This window comes from Engystomops pustulosus, chromosome 6 (genome assembly GCF_040894005.1).
Source record: "Engystomops pustulosus chromosome 6, aEngPut4.maternal, whole genome shotgun sequence".
NCBI classification, from domain to species: domain Eukaryota; kingdom Metazoa; phylum Chordata; class Amphibia; order Anura; family Leptodactylidae; genus Engystomops; species Engystomops pustulosus.
In genome coordinates, this window is record NC_092416.1 from 161,274,610 (window position 1) to 161,291,489 (window position 16,880).

Here is a 16,880-nt window from a genome sequence, read left to right on the forward strand (position 1 = left end):
TTATCATTCCTGTGATCGGTGGGGGTCTCAGCAGTTGGGCGCCCACCAATCAGATTGTGGATAGGGAAAAGCAATCCAAGTTGGTACAACCCCTTTAAGATAAATGATTCTTGAGCGTTGCCTGGCACCTCAGCTGTTGGAAGAGACTGCAGTATTTGGGTAAATGCTGCCGTTCTCCTAGTTAAGTATAGCGCCATACATCGCACAGTGGCCTTGCTTGATACTGCATTTCAGCCCCATTCACACGCTTAAAGGGATTGTCTGGAGGTTGAATAACATGGCTGCTTTTTTCCATAAAGAGTGCCACATCTGACCGTGGTTTCATTCATTTCTATGCAACTGGGTTGCAATACCGGTGTAAATGGCATAGGCTAGATTATACCCAGGGGTGTGTTTTGGTCTTTCCTATGTTATTAGTAACAGTGTGATTTAGACAAGAATTACTTCATTTTTCTACATTTTATTGTGAATTTAGCTAAGTAAGAAGCCGGACTGACTGAAATCTTATACCTCCATACACATGACTATCACTGTAAGGCCACATTCACACGTCCGGACCTGATCCTGGGTGTAGCCCACAGCTGGGCGGTGAAGGGAGGAGGAGAGAGCGCTCCTCACCCGCACTGTGACCGGGTGCCATAGACTGCTATTGTGGCCTGATCACAGCCGTGTGAATGGCGCCTAAGGATGCTGTTAGACGATAGTGTTTTGATTCTGTTTTGAAAGGGAGTCAAAGGGCACGGTGTTGGGCCAGGGAAGGTTGCATATGGATCAGCAATCAGCACCCAGTGTTTTGCATTTAGACAATACAAGTCACCGGGTGCTGGTTGACGATTACTTACATTTGCGATTGGCTGTGCTACGCCCCTGTGCGTTTTGATTCCTCCTCACAAGCCCTCGCACCCAAGGGTTACATGCAGACTACAGGTGCCCCGGAAGAAGCCTGAGGACGCGTTCACACGTTGCGTTTTGACCTGCGTTTTCATTGCGTTTGAAACGCATATACAACAGCTGAGGAGGGGTGATTTGCCTAATTACATCACTGTTAACATTTCCGTTTACAAAACGCATGTGTTAACGCGTTATTAAAGCGTGTGTTAACATTACGTTTACGATTGCGTTTCAAACGCAATGAAAACGCAGGTCAAAACGCAACGTGTGAACGCGCCCTAAGAGTTGAGCACTGACACTGACTGACTGTGTTGTTTTGGGTTTTTTGGGGGGCAGATTACCGAGTCAGTAGCTCCTCACATTTTATTCTCCAGCTTCAGAACAGTAAATTTTCTACATTTATAGACTACAGGTCTGTATCTGTTTGTCACATCCATTGTTTTTTTAAGCAGATCTTATTCTAGTCCGTCTAGGACTGTGAAAAATACTGATGCCACTCTGGTGTCCCCTGTATGCCATCCGTATGTGTAAATTGTTTGCAGGGTAACACAAAATCAACAGATGTTAACTTCATGTAAATGCAATACTGGTTACATAAACTTGATTTACGTAAATGCTCTGTAAACATTTTGCCTTGGCCAAACTATATCCTAGTATATTTTGGGACAGGGTGGCTGAGTGAGTAGCACTTCTGCCTTGCAGCACTGGGGTCCTGGGTTCAAATTCCACCCAGGTCAACATATGCAAAGAGTTTGTATGTTCTCTCTGTGTTTGCGTGGGTTTCCTCCAGGTCCTCCGGTTTCCTCCCACACTCCAAAACATACTGGTAGGTTGTTTAGATTGTGCGCCCCATGGGGACAGGCACCAATTTGACATGCTTTGTGCAGCGCTGCGTAATCTATGTGCACTACATAAATAAAGAATTATTATTATTATGATTTCCTACATCAGTGCAAACCATAGACAAAAGTAACCAGATGTGGCGCTGTTTTTGGAAGACTGCAGCCATGTTTTTCAACCTCCGGATAATCCCTTTAAGGCTGAGCTGCAATACGGCCAAATGATAAATAGTCGTGACTGGCTGTGACCACTTCATAACAGGTCATTGGCAGACTCCTGACAATCTATAGATACGTGATCAATACGATAAAATGTCTTAGAGAATCCTTTTAACTATTACATGACTGCAGAAGTTCACAACTCGATGAATCACACTTAAATGCGGTGGTCACTCAATAGTTAAAAATCAATCAGTTGCGCTACAAAAACTCTCCTGGTCGCCCTGGTCTTAGTCTCTGCAGTTCGCTGCCAGGATTCCAGGTGGCCGCTTCTAGGCGATTATTCCTTCGGAAACGCGTTCATCCTCTCCGTCCACAGACAGCGGTCACAGGCTGCACCTCCATGTGACGCACTAAACGTTTGTTAGATTTACAAAGCGGGAGAGGGGCGAGTTATACGAGATCCTTAATTGAAAGATTTTATCAACTTAAAAAGAACGGGCTCAAAAAGAAACCCATCCGTCGTGGAAAGGCTGTGTGATGAGACTGCCCCCTGATGGCCCGTGCTGGTAGCGCAGGTGAGTTCACTCTTCTCTAGAGCAGGTGCCAGCATTACACCTTGGCAGGAAAAGACTTTATTGATTGCGGCTTGATATAGATATGTCGGGCACGCCTGGCGCTGCCGCTCTTATGTTAATAATGATTGTAATATAGCTATGCCCATGCTAACCCGAAATACTTGGAATGGGATGAACACTTAAAATCCACTTACGTAGTAATTTATAGTAATCATTATAAGTGGTGTGTGATATTAATCATCATCTTTTAGGGCTTATTCACATAGGGATCTCCGTAAAAAAAAAACGGATTCATTTGGCTTCCATTTTCTCAGAATGGTATTCAGAGAATGAAATCGGATATGTGAATGAGCCCTTAGTCCTAAGACTCAGGCTGGGTTCACACATGGCGTTTATATATTGCGTCTTGAAACGCAATCTGATGGCTGATGAGAGGATATTTCCCTAGTTGCGCTGTGGTAACATTTGCATTCAGAAAACGCAATGTTAACGCGATACGTTAACAAAGTGCTAACAAAAGTGCAAAGGTTAACACGATATTAGACTTTTGTTAACGTTGCATTTTGAAAACGCTAATGTGAACAGCAATCTAATTAGGCAAAATCTCCTCTTTTCAGCTATTTTATTGCGTTTCAAAACACGTTGTAAATGCCACATGTGAACGCAGCCTCAAGGTAAGCAGCTCACGTTTCCCATTCGCAAGAGTGGGCGATTTCACATTGGTCTGTCTTCTTTTTGTCCATTGCGCATCCGACGCGTTTTGTCTAAGTTTTGTCTCCGTTTTGCTTACTTTATGTTTCTGTGTCCGCAAAAAAACCTGAACATTGGTTAGAAAACATAACATATGGTTCCCCAGCCTCATCAGATAAAAAAACGGACCTGTCATCAATTATTATTTTGACCCATAGACTTCTATTGCCATCCGTGATCCGCATCAGTGAAAAACAACGGATGTGTTTCAAAAAAATTCCAATGGAGCAGTTAAAAAACGTCAATGTGAAAGGGCTCTAAACTTCTCTCCGCTGCTCGTGAATTGGGCTTCTAAACGCAGCGTGTGAACATCGCCTAAACCTACAACGCCTAAAGACCACCACTTGTGCCGTGATACCCAGATGTAGCAGAGCTGAGTGTGTAACACAATATTAGACATCACAATCCTCCGCCCTCGCCGGCTCTGCTACATCCATACTTATGCGCAATAGTCGTAGTCTCAGTATCCGCTGTCACTCATCCCATTTCCAGCGAGAAGCCTCCATAGAATACATTAGACATGAGGAATGAATAACTCATTATGTTTTCTCATAAGAAGTAGTTCATATCCCATAGCGTGGGGTGTAATATTCCGCACATTATCATCGCATTTTTACTACCGAGCCATTTCCTTCAGAATTTAATAACCTTCCTTCATTTCATGCATCTTCAGGCAGCAGACAACAAATACATATATATATTTAATACGGATTGTGCTGTGCCAGGGCGGTGGGTGCAGCATCCCCTGGCATAGAAGGGGTTAGCCTGAGCCCTGCAGGCTGTGTTTGGCTTCTCCATCCCACTGATCACAGACCCTCCACATCCCTCTGTCTCTGGCTCGCGCTCTCCTCCATATCAAAGTGTTTGTAGAAATTGATCAAATATTGCAGGGTCTGTCAGAGAATATTTACATTACGCCAGTCAGGAGGACTTGAAACCGGTGGGTTTTCGAGAGACTCGGGTTAACTATTTAATAGGAGGCTTTGAAGAACATCCTAGTATAAGCTGTACATTTACCAAGTCTCAGATGTGAAAAACGAACCCTAATTTCTTTGATGTCAGAATTAAAGTGATATATTTATAGATATGTGCACTTAAAGGGAATGTACTATCAAAATCCAACATGATAAACCAGGGACATTACTTATAGATCCAGGCACCGTGACTGTGGTAATCTTCTTATATTTGTTATCCATGGCCTCCTCCCTTCTAAAATCAACTTTTAAAATTATGCAAATTAATCTAAAGGACTCTGGGCATTACATGAGCTGTGCATTCACAGGCTATTACACTGTCTCCCCCTCCCTCTGCTCTCTCAGCACTTCCCCCCTCCCTCTTCCTGATGAAATCTCACACAGTTGAAGGGGCGAAAAGCTCCTTCACAGTGTAACAACCTACTACAGCACAGAAGGGCTGTTAAAGCCCCAAGAGCCCTTCAGGCTCATTTGCATAATTATAAAAGTAGATTTTAGAAGGAAGGAGGCCATGAATAACAAATATAAGATGATTACCACAGTCATGGTACCTGGATCTATGAGTAAGTGTACCTGGTTTATCATGTTTCATTTTGATGGTAGATTTCCTTTAAATTCTACTTAAAGGGGACGGGTCACCTCACCAGACATGTAATTTTTTTCGTAAATACTTATATTTCCCATATTATCATAGTGCTAAATCATATTTTCTTACATCTCTACTTTGTGATGTTTTTGTTTTATCCTCCTAGAAAAGTAGGAATAAATTGACAAATAAAAGTGTCTCCACACAGATTTATACTCTCTCGCAGCGTCAGTGGGTGTAAGGACACACCCAGTATTGTACTGGCCCACCGGACCACTGGCAGAGGCTGTAACCAAATACTGGGTCACAGGAATACAGCGGAAGGCAACCTGATTTGAAAGGTAGTAGGACCTATGAATAATTTTATCTGGTGGGTCCAAAACTGGACATGTCAATATCTCGTTACAATAAATTCTCCCAAATTTTTATTCCAGTTTCGTTGGGCAACAGACCCCTTAAAAGAGTTTTGTAAGAGCTTAAAAAAAGAAGACCGTTCCTTCAAGAAACAGCGCCACTCATGTCCAGAGGCTATGTCGGGTATTGCGGCTCAACTTCAATACTAGACACAGCCAATAGATAAAGTGGCAGTGATTCTGTAAAAAGTTTTAACCTATACAAGTTAATGGAGATTCCTAAATGACCAACACAGGATATTGGTTACGTAAAGCCAGGATCTAACACTGTATCCGATTTTACATGGGTAATGATTCCCTTGCACATACAAGTCAAGTATATACAGGATATCCAATCTATTATGTAAGATTCAGCATTTCAGGTGCCCAAAGCAGAGTTATATCTAAGGGACCAGTAAAAAGAACACATTTGCGTGGAATGACAGAGCTGGGAGTCTATTGCTCCCTCCTCCCCCATAAATATAAATTGTATTGGCAGCCATAGGCGTACAGTATAAACCATCAGGGGCATCTTTTAGTTGCCTTTTTGGTATATCTGCCCACGTGAACCTCCTATCTGAGAGTAGATTGGGTTAGTCCCATTCTTTGTGCCGCCAAATGGTGTATGGGCACCAGCCCATGTAGCTTCATCATGGGTTTGGTAGGATGAATAGTTGGGCAAATTGTTGGATGAGTTATTAAGTGGGTCTGTTTTTGATAGTCGTATAGCCCACCTGAAAGTTGCCAATGCAATGTGCACACAATGATATCTACTTAAAAGAAATCTACCACCAGGATGAAGGATTGTAAACCAAGCACACTGATATCCTGGTGTGTGTCCCCTCTGGCAGGATCTGTTTTTCTTTTAGCTTCTTATTCCCTTTGTTTAACAAATAAAGGCTTTAAAAATTATTCAAATGAGCCTTAGGGGCTGCCAGCTCCATAGATGTTAATTGAGCCCAAAGCCCCTCAGGCTCATTTGCATAATTTTTAAAGCCTTTCTTTGTAAAGACAAGGGCATAAGAAGCTTAGAGCATAGTGAATCCTGCCAGAGGAGGCACACATCAGTATATCAGTGTACTTGGTTTACAATCCTTCATCCTGGTGGTAGATTTCCTCTAATTTCCGACAGATGCGATGATCTATGATGAGACATGAAGGCAGATCATCTTCTTTGACGATAACATATCCTTACTCTATAGAAGGAAAAGCGCAGAGCTAGTGATATAGTATACGACATAACACATGGATTACACTGTTGTCCCTACTTTTCTAATTCCGGAGTCGCAGCCTTTCAGCAAAACGCATTTAACAGACATTTGGTGATATTTATTGCAGAAATTACTCAATTACTCTGGATCCTATGCAACAATTTCCGCTAATTGGCAGTAATAAAGCCATAAATTAACCTTGTTTGCCACACGTTGGAAAGTGACATTTCCTCAGACTGAGGGAGGACAGCTACAATTGGAAACAATTGCATTTCGGCTTTAGGTCGGGGAAATTGTAGACTTTCTTGCAGGAAGTAAAAATTCCCATCAATCTATATTGATGGGGGGGGGGGGGGGAGACGCAGTAATGCTTCTTTAATATCCTGTGATTGACAGACCCTTAGGACCCATTATCACATCCTCACATCCAACCCTTAGTTTTGGGTCTTAAAATGGAAAATAAGACAAGATCCAGATCTGGTAGACATGGTACCGAGCCCTGACTTGTAGGAATCTTGGAATTATTATTCCGCCTTATGGCTGCTGCGGCTGCTTTGGATACTCGGGATAATTTTTCATAAGATACATTTTCTGTCCAGTACCTGCAGATGTTAATATTTTATATTATTGGATGTGCTAAATATTTCATAATTTAGTAAACACTACTGTAACTTAGGATCGGACTTCGGAACCCTTAAAGGGGCTGTCTATATTTCCATTAATAACTTGCAAGAGTAATTAAAAGGGGTTAAAGGTGTAATGTCCAGCAATCCGGTATATTAGAAATTCTCTAAAATATAGTAGTACACATAAGAGGATGAGACCTACGTGTTTCGAACTAGGTAAGGGGTCCCCTGATGCAATACTAGGAAATACTAGGTCCCTGATGCAATACTGGGTAAGGGATCCCCTAAAGCAATACTAGGTAAGGGGTCCCTGATGCAATACTGGGTAAGGGGTCCCCTAAAGCAATACTAGGTAAGAGGTCTCCTAAAACAATACTGGGTAAGGGGTCCCCTAATGCAATACTAGGTAAGGGGTCCCCCGAAGCAATACTAGGAAAGGGGTCCCCTAATGCAATACTAGGTAAGGGGTCCCCTAAAGCAATACTAGGAAAGGGGTCCACTAATGCAATACTAGGTAAGGGGTCCCTTAAAGCAATACTAGGAAAGGGGTCCACTAATGCAATACTAGGTAAGGGGTCCCTTAAAGCAATACTAGGAAAGGGGTCCACTAATGCAATACTAGGTAAGAGGTCCCCAGAAGCAATACTAGGTAAGGGGTCCCCAGAAGCAATACTAGGTAAGGGGTCCCCCGAAGCAATACTAGGAAAGGGGTCCCCTAATGCAATACTAGGTAAGGGGTCCCCTAAAGCAATACTAGGAAAGGGGTCCCCTAATGCAATACTAGGTAAGGGGTCCCCTAAAGCAATACTAGGAAAGGGGTCCACTAATGCAATACTAGGTAAGGGGTCCCTTAAAGCAATACTAGGAAAGGGGTCCACTAATGCAATACTAGGTAAGAGGTCCCCAGAAGCAATACTAGGTAAGGGGTCCCCAGAAGCAATACTAGGTAAGGGGTCCCCAGAAGCAATACTAGGAAAGGGGTCCACTAAAGCAATACTAGGTAAGGGGTCGCCTAAAGCTGTACTAGGTAAGGGGTCCCCTGAAGCAATACTAGGTAAGGGGTCCCCTGAAGCAATACTGGGTAAGGGGTCCCATCAAGCAATGCTAGGTAATGCAGGGGTATCCCAGCTTATTATAATAGGGTTAAATCTAGCAGACATCCCCTCTAAGTGATTAAAAATTTATAGGAATTACACAAATATAACAATTACACTTACAATATAATATTCAGGAAATGTACAGATGTAAATTGGGGGGGGGGGGGTAATTCAGTTTTCTTCCAATCGTAGGTTTTAGAAGGGTCGGGTTATGGGGTAAGTGTTTATCATTATGTTTAGATGTTTTGTTTTGCTTTTTGTATCGATTCTATTGTGTATTTAGCAAATAAAGATTTAATAATAACAATAATACATTTATAATAGATCATGTTGTGGTCGCATCGGCGAGGGATGACCCATTATTGTCTTAACTTTAGCCGAAAAGTCGATATCATAAATAAACACAGTTGCATAAAACATTAACGAGAATTGGTAACGTAAGTTAAAATGAGCAGTAGTGAGTAGAAGGAGCTGCCTCGTCTCCGTGGGCATCCGGTAAGCCCATAATAAGCGTATAAAAGCCTTTCCGCACATTCCTTCGAGTTGCCAGCCATTCTTCCAGCTTCAGTTACACACGGTCACACACGTGTCACACTCCTATGGATTGCAGGGTATGCAAAGCCAGCACAAGTGTGTCTCACACTCCCACTCCCCAAAATAGCGGTGCCAGACACACAGATGCACTTCCACGCACACAGACACACGCACACCCAGCACCAGCTGTGATCACAACACAGCTCACAGCATCAGCTGAGTGTTAACAAGCTTTGAAGCTAAATTGGTCAGCAATCCGGGACGTGGAGGGGGGCGACTTCATCCCTTATCCCTCATCAGCTGTGGGTCATCCTAGACCTCGGCTCCATCCTACTCTTCATATTGCTCTCCTTACTTCTACTACTAACATACATCCTCATCTACTTATCCACAGCATAACAAAAGCATAGAAAAGTATAGTAACCCATAAGCAGATTATACAAGAATGACAATATTTCTGGAGGTTTGATGGGTGCCCCCTAGTCATGGAGGGTGGTTATCATCCAAAACATTATAGTGTAACCCTTTAAAGCTCTTTATCCATTAGCTGGAATAACAGGTAGTGTCTCTTTAACTTCCACACGACTTAAACACCTTGCTGCAGTCCAGGAATGGTTTCTGTCATCCAAGTCCTAGGCAACCTCTGAAATGCCACAGTAGACACATCCTCCAACTGTTTACAGACAGAAACCTTTGTTGGATCCCTACGAGGATACAGTCACAGATGCCAGGGTATAAAAGCCATGCCAGGCTACAATCCTATACATGCTAACAAATGGTGCAATAATATAGAACAGGCAGCGATCATAGAATTAGGGAATAGAACATCAACCTCCCAAAAAATAACATTGGCAATGGAAGATTTGGATTCTGCTTCTTAGTAAGTGTCTAGTGTCAGGAGATGGCTGGACATTATATAGATATCCAGCACTGTCTGACCCCGTCCTGGTCACCTGCAGACAGGACATCACTGTACATTATATACAGTAGGTATACAGCAATGTCTGATGTCCTGATCATATATACATATATATACACCAGCACTGTCAGATCCTGTCCTGATTAGACAACATCACTGGACGTTATATAGACACCAGCACTGATCCTTTATAGATATCCTATAGACAAGCGGTCACTGGACATTATATAGACACCAGCACTGATCCTATACAGATATCCTATAGACAAGAGGTCACTGGACATTATATAGACACCAGCACTGATCCTACACAGATATCCGATAGACAAGGGGTCACTGGAACTGATCCTATACAGATATCCTATAGACAAGCGGTCACTGGACATTATATAGACACCAGCACTGATCCTATACAGTTATCCTATAGACAAGAGGTCACTGGACATAATATAGACACCAGCACTGATCCTATACAGATATCCTATAGTCCAGAGATCACTGGACATTATATAGACACCTGCACTAATCCTATACAGATATCCTATAGTCATGAAGTCACTGGACATTATATAGACACCAACAGTCTGATATTGTCCTGATCACAGAAGACAGGACATCACTGAACAATATACAGGTAAACAGCACTGTCTGGTCCTGTCCTGATCACCTGCAGACATCCCGGAATATTATATACAGACAGTCCCCAGTACTGTCTAATCCTAAAGTCAGGACATCCATGGAGATGATATAGGTATACTATCCCGTTCATCACATAAAATCCGCTTTTAGGGGATAACTTTACATCAGGTGCATTTATAGGATATCCAAAACCCTGCAGTCATCAATGGACCACAGACTGTAACTCTGCATTGTCCAAAAGTGTCACTTTCTATCATAAAACACAAAACAAATCTGAGCAGCAACTACTAGGACTAACTCATCCATTGCTGTTCCTCTAACCCCCATAGTGCCCACCACTGCCAAATAGTGCCAAAGTTACATTACCTGCAGATACCTCTCCCCCCGCCGTGCGGAATAAGTGTAGGAGAACGGTGAGTAGACAAGCAGTCCCAAACATTGTAACCTGCGGAGAGTATCCACCAAGTGCCAGACTGGCAAGAGGATGACGAGGTTAACATCCTATAGGCATGTCGGCAAAGGTGAGGGGTACAGCAGGCTGGCAGGGTAGCCGCTTGGCATAGGCAGACGTTTACTAGGTAATATTGCTGCTGTTGCTCGGATGCTGAAGTGGCTTTAACTGATCGGAGAAGGATTGAGAGAGAGCGAGCGAGAGAACAGTTTAAAGATTTCCCCGGAGCCCTAATGCCTGCCTCCCGCTCATCCCTCCCCTCCCTGCTAAGCAGTCGTCAGCTGTGCCGCTACCTCAAGGGTTAAGCCATCAGCCAAAATATCCAACATGAAAATTTGATGTTACGATTACATATGGAGGCAGCTAAATGTAGCAACAGGAGCCGTTCTATGGAATAATAAGATAAACGGGAAAAGAGAGGAGTCACAGGGAAGGAATGAACGCAGAAGAAGTTCAGACTGATGTCTTATAGCGGCCAATGGCAGAGATTGGGGCGAGGGGTGAGGTGCTGCAGGAGGGAGCAACAAGTGAATTGTACGCGGGGAGCACAGAGCGGCAGTCATGTGAAGGGGCTGGAAAAAAGTGGGGAAGTTCCTTATGGATAGTTAACCATTTGTTTCACCACAATGCTGACTATTTATATGAATGGGGGAAGCGGGAGCAGCACTAATGCACCTAAATAATGCTCCCTAACACATTATTTGGGTGCAAGGGACATCATTAGAATCTGTGATCGGATCTAATGGATCCGTGGTCGTTTTTTTTTTCAGCCGTGTATTATCAGTGTGCGATTTGAGCCATATTTCCACAAATATGACTGTAGATTGATGTATAACTGGGGGTGGGGAGGCTGTATATAGATGTATTGCTGGTGGATAGAGGGCTGCATATAGGTGTATTACTGAGGGGTTGTCTATAGGTGTATTACTGGGAGGAGGCTGTATGTAATATATTACCGGGGGAAGAAGACTATATATTGATTCTATATAGATGTAGTACTGGAGGGAGGAGGATACTGTATATGTATAACTTGGGTGGGGGAGGCTGTATATTTTGATGTATAACTAGGGGTGTGGGAGGCTGTATATATAGATGTGTAACTTTGGTTAGGGAGGCTGTATATATAGATGTATAACTTGGGTGGGAGAGGCTGTATATATTGATGTATAACTATCCCCAAGCTCCCATTCACATTGTGGCGCTCTTATATTGTGCCCCCCAACTGCCCCTAGCATTGTGGCCCCCTCATATTGTGCCCCCTCATCCGCCCCTAACATTGTGGCCCCATCATATGGTGCCCAGCTCCCCTCATATTATGGCCACCTCATATTGTGTCCCTCATATCCACCAAGCATTATAGTGCCTTCATTTTGTGTCCAGCTATCCCACATATTGTGTCCACCAGCTTCCACTCGAATGATGACCCCAGCTCCTCCTCATATTGCTCCCCTCCACAGCTTCCCATCATTTTGTGTCCCCCAACTCCCCCTCGTATTGTGTTCCCCAGTTTGCACTCACAGTGTGGCCTCCTGTGTGGCCTGCAGTCCTCTGAAGTTCAAAGCAGAATCACAGTGATAATGCAAAGAGCTAACACAAAGTTGATGTCCTGGAGCATACCTCTAGCCACCCAGGACAGCGGAATAGAGCACGAAATCCAGGACTGTCCCACCAGATCCGGGATAGTTGGGAGATATTCATTTCAATGGCCCCATGCACATGAATGCAGGTGTCGGTATGTCATATTCATGTCATGACAATGTTCATGTGCATATAACCGAAGGTCACTTTTACACTGTCAGTGTTATGTATCAGAATATGTAAGCCAAAACACTGATACATAATACTGATGAATTACTGACTGTTTGAAAGGGGCCTCAGATAGTAGAGAAGTAGAATAATAAGCAAATTAATATCATAGCAAATAAGTACAAATATTGGGTCACATTTATATATTCTGCACCAGAATAAATACATGTGCAAACTGATAGATATAAGATCAGTAGATCAGGCACAACATTTGGGACCACTGCTTATCAGTGGAATATGGATCCGGAAAAATGGGAAGTCCAGCAACATTCCTTGTGAGTTGTCTTGGATCAGAAACTGCAGTTCTCCCTTCAGATAACAGTATAGTCATACAGCTGCACTTCCTAGTGTTGGCCACTAAACAGAGAATGGTGCCGGACTTGTCTGTGTGCAGGATGAGCTGATGTAGATCCAAGTGCCTGACCTCTACTGCTCTTATTAATAATGGAAAACTCAATTATACATAAAAATATATACAGTTTGTTCATTGCAATGTCCATATATCAATGACCCATTACCGAGCACTGGTGCCCCATTGGTTCATAACTTTGCCATCCCCTGTAATTTTTCAAGGCTTTTTTATGGTGTGGACATTGACTCACAGGGTAGTAGCCTATAGGTGGCGCTACAGAGACAGTTCTTTCTTAAAGGGGAGTTATGTTATAGTGTAGCTATCAGTAGGTGTTATTTTAGAGACAGTTGATCCTCATGAGGAGAAATAGCTTGGTTGTAAAAAAAAACCATTAAGCATTTTTTAATAAGATTTTATATATTGGGGACATGGACCGATTTGACAAGCTCTGTGCAGCGCTGCATTATCTGTGTGCGCTATATAAATAAAGGAATTATTATAATAATAATTATATTTGCACTTCAATGAAATGCAGTACCTCCCAGCCACCACTAGGGCCTGAGGTTGCAATGTAGTTGTTCTAGGCATCAATAGAATAAATGGCACCTCTAATTTAGAAATCCATCTCCCTGACCTCTGCAGGGAGATGGAGCAGAAACTCTCCAGATTATCACAATCCTCCAGTGATAGAATAATACATGAGCCCCACTGATTTACAGCAGGCACTGAACTCTGTAAGTCTGCCCCCAGTGGTACAGCAGGGTACTGCACCCTTCAAACTTCTCCCTGAAGTTGTTTTTAACCATTTCAGTGCTAGTGGCATCCTATGACAACCACAGCTTTAGCTTCAATTAAAAGTAGAATTAAAAATAAACCAATTAATAATTGATTAAAAGTAAATGTTACAAAGCCAAGGCCAGTTAAAGATCAGTGGTGACCCCTGAGGAAACATATGGTGCAGCAAAAAAAAAAAACTTCTGAGAGATCATAAATGAAGAAAAATACTGTCACAATACAACTCTGGTAATAATGTCATTTGTTGTGCGTAAAGCAACTCCAAAGTAACATACAACCCCTACATAATACTGTCATACAAGATAATAGTAGGATAGGAGTAGTAGTGCTGTACCCATATATACAGGATAGGAGTAGTAGTACTGTGCTGTGCCGATATATACAGGATAGGAGTAGTAGTACTGTGCCCATATATACAGGATAGGAGTAGTAATACTGTGCTGTGTCCATATATACAGGATAGGAGTAGTAGTACTGTGCTGTGTCCATATATACAGGGTAGGAGCAGTAGTACTGTGCTGTGCCATATATACAGGATAGGAATAGTAGTACTGTGCTGAGCCATATATACAGGATAGGAGTAGTAGTACTGTGCTGTGCCATATATACAGGATAGGAGTAGTAGTACTGTGCTGTGCTCATATATACAGGATAGGAGTAGTAGTACTGTGTCCATATATACAGGATAGGAGTAGTAGTACTGTGCTGTGCCATATATACAGGATAAGAGTAGTAGTACTGTGCCCATATATACAGGATAGGAGTAGTATTACTGTGCTGTACCTAAATGTACAGGATATGAGTAGTAGTACTGTGCTGTGTCCATATATACAGCATAGGAGTAGTAGTACTGTGCTGTGTCCATATATACAGGATAGGAGTAGAATTACTGTGCTGTACCTAAATATACAGGATATGAGTAGTAGTACTGTGCTTTGCCCATAAATACAGGATAGAAGTGGTAGTACTGTGCCCATATATACAGAATAGGAGTAGTAGTAATGTGCTGTGTCCATATATACAGGATAGGAGTAGTAGTATTGTGCTGTGCCCATATATACAGGATAGGAGTAGTAGTACTGTGCCCATATATACAGGATAGGAGTAGTGTTACTGAGCTGTGCCCATATATACAGGATAGGAGTAGTGTTACTGTGCTGTGCCCATATATACAGGATAGGAGTAGTGTTACTGTGCTGTGCCCATATATACAGGATAGGAGCAGTAGTACTGTGCTGTGCCCATATGTACAGGATAGGAGTAGTAGTACTGTGCTGTGTCCATATATACAGGATAAGAGTAGTAGTACTGTGCCCATATATACAGGATAGGAGTAGTAGTACTGTGCTGTGTCCATATATACAGGATAGGAGTAGTAGTACTATGCTGTACCATATATACAGGATAAGAGGAGTAGTACTGTGCTGTGCAATATATACAGGATAGGAGGAGTAGTACTGTGCTGTGCCATATATACAGGATAGGAGTAGTAGTGCTGTGTCCATATATACAGGATAGGAGTAGTAGTATTGTGTTGTGTCCATATATACAGGATAGTAGTAGTAGTCCTGTGCTGTACCTACATATACTGGATAGGAGAAGTAGTACTGTGCTGTGCCTTGATATACTGGATAGTAGAAGGAATGGTGTGTTGTACCTAGATAATGGGTAAGAGTAGTAATAGTACTGTACTGTGTCCATATATACAGGATAGAAGTAGTTTTGTGCCGTACCTAAATATACTGGTTAGGAGTTGTAATATTGTGCTGAGCCCATACAATATATACAAGATAAGAGTAGTAGTATTGTGCTGTGCTCATACATGTTATACAGGATAGGAGTAGTAGTATTGTGTTGTGCTCACAGAGTATATGCAGGAGAAGAGTAGTAGTACTGTGCTGTGCCTCTATATACAGGATAGGAGTAGTAGTACTGTACTGTACCCATACAGTATAAACAAGATACGAGTAGTAGAACTATTCTGTGCCCATATCTACAGGATAGGAGTAGTAGTACATATATACTGTGCTTATATGTGTAGGATATGATTAGCAGTGATATGCTGTGCCAATAAATATATGTGAATGGGTTTCGGAGAGCTATAGAAGTTAATAGAGCTTAGGCGATATCTCTATCCTGTCTATTATTGACTAATGGACTTCCAGATTGGTCCAAATCCTGACAGTCCGATGGATAGAGCATAAATATAACACTTCAGACAACGGCTTTAGTGCAGTGGCCCAATATACTCTAATGTCATATACTATAGGCCAGTTTTCTTCAGCTCCTCCTGCTCTATAACATGCTCCCAAAAATAGGACACTGTGTGCAATCTGCTCAGCTCCTCCTGCTCTATAACATGCTGCCTAAAATAGGACACTATGTACAATCTGCTCAGCTCCTCCTGCTCTATAACATGCTGTCTAAAAATAGGACACTATGTACAATCTGCTCAGCTCCTCCTGCTCTATAACAGGCTGCCTGCAGATAGGACACTATGTACAATCTGCTCAGCTCCTCCTGCTCTATAACATGCTGTCTAAAAATAGGACACTATGTACAATCTGCTCAGCTCCTCCTGCTCTATAACATGCTGCCTAAAAATAGGACACTATGTACAATCTGCTCAGCTCCTCCTGCTCTATAACATGCTGTCTAAAAATAGGACACTATGTACAATCTGCTCAGCTCCTCCTGCTCTATAACATGCTGCCTAAAAATAGGACACTATGTACAATCTGCTCAGCTCCTCCTGCTCTATAACATGCTGTCTAAAAATAGGACACTATGTACAATCTGCTCAGCTCCTCCTGCTCTATAACATGCTGCCTAAAAATAGGACACTATGTACAATCTGCTCAGCTCCTCCTGCTCTATAACATGCTGCCTAAAAATAGGACACTATGTACAATCTGCTCAGCTCCTCCTGCTCTATAACATGCTGCATACAGGACAGGAATTGAACAGGTGAGTACAGTTATTTGATCAGTTTTCCTACTTTATGGCATTTTCTTTTATCTTGTACAGCCCACCTTAATATGCCCCATCAACTTAACCATACTGACGCGTTCCCCGAAAGTGCATTGTCCGACCAGAACGCACTGTGCCGCAATTCACTAAGATCGTGTGCCCGATATCCTGCATGTGTCACTTCCCCGCTCAGGTCCACCGGAGTTCACCTTCTTCTTCCTGGTGCATGTAAGTGCATTGTCTTCCGTCACAATTTGAAAGTTAAATCCTGCGCTCAGTCCGATTCAGTTGGATCATTTGACGGCCCGCCC

At 42.6% G+C, this 16,880-nt stretch overlaps 1 protein-coding gene across 7 annotated transcripts in view; it reads right to left on the bottom strand.

Moving 5' to 3' along the window:
• Positions 1-11,132, bottom strand: part of PTPRT (protein tyrosine phosphatase receptor type T) — a 243,567-nt gene extending 232,435 nt beyond the window's left edge. For 3 of the 7 annotated variants that reach the window (XM_072112142.1, XM_072112141.1, XM_072112140.1), the window contains exon 1: positions 10,562-11,131. In XM_072112142.1, the coding sequence (XP_071968243.1) occupies positions 10,562-10,634 (73 nt within the window). In that variant the 5' untranslated portion in view covers positions 10,635-11,131. Of the gene's footprint in view, positions 1-10,561 lie in introns of all 7 variants that reach the window. The other 4 variants (XM_072112146.1, XM_072112144.1, XM_072112143.1 and 1 more) reach the window with 2 other exon arrangements.
• Between the last annotated feature and the right edge of the window lie 5,748 nt (positions 11,133-16,880).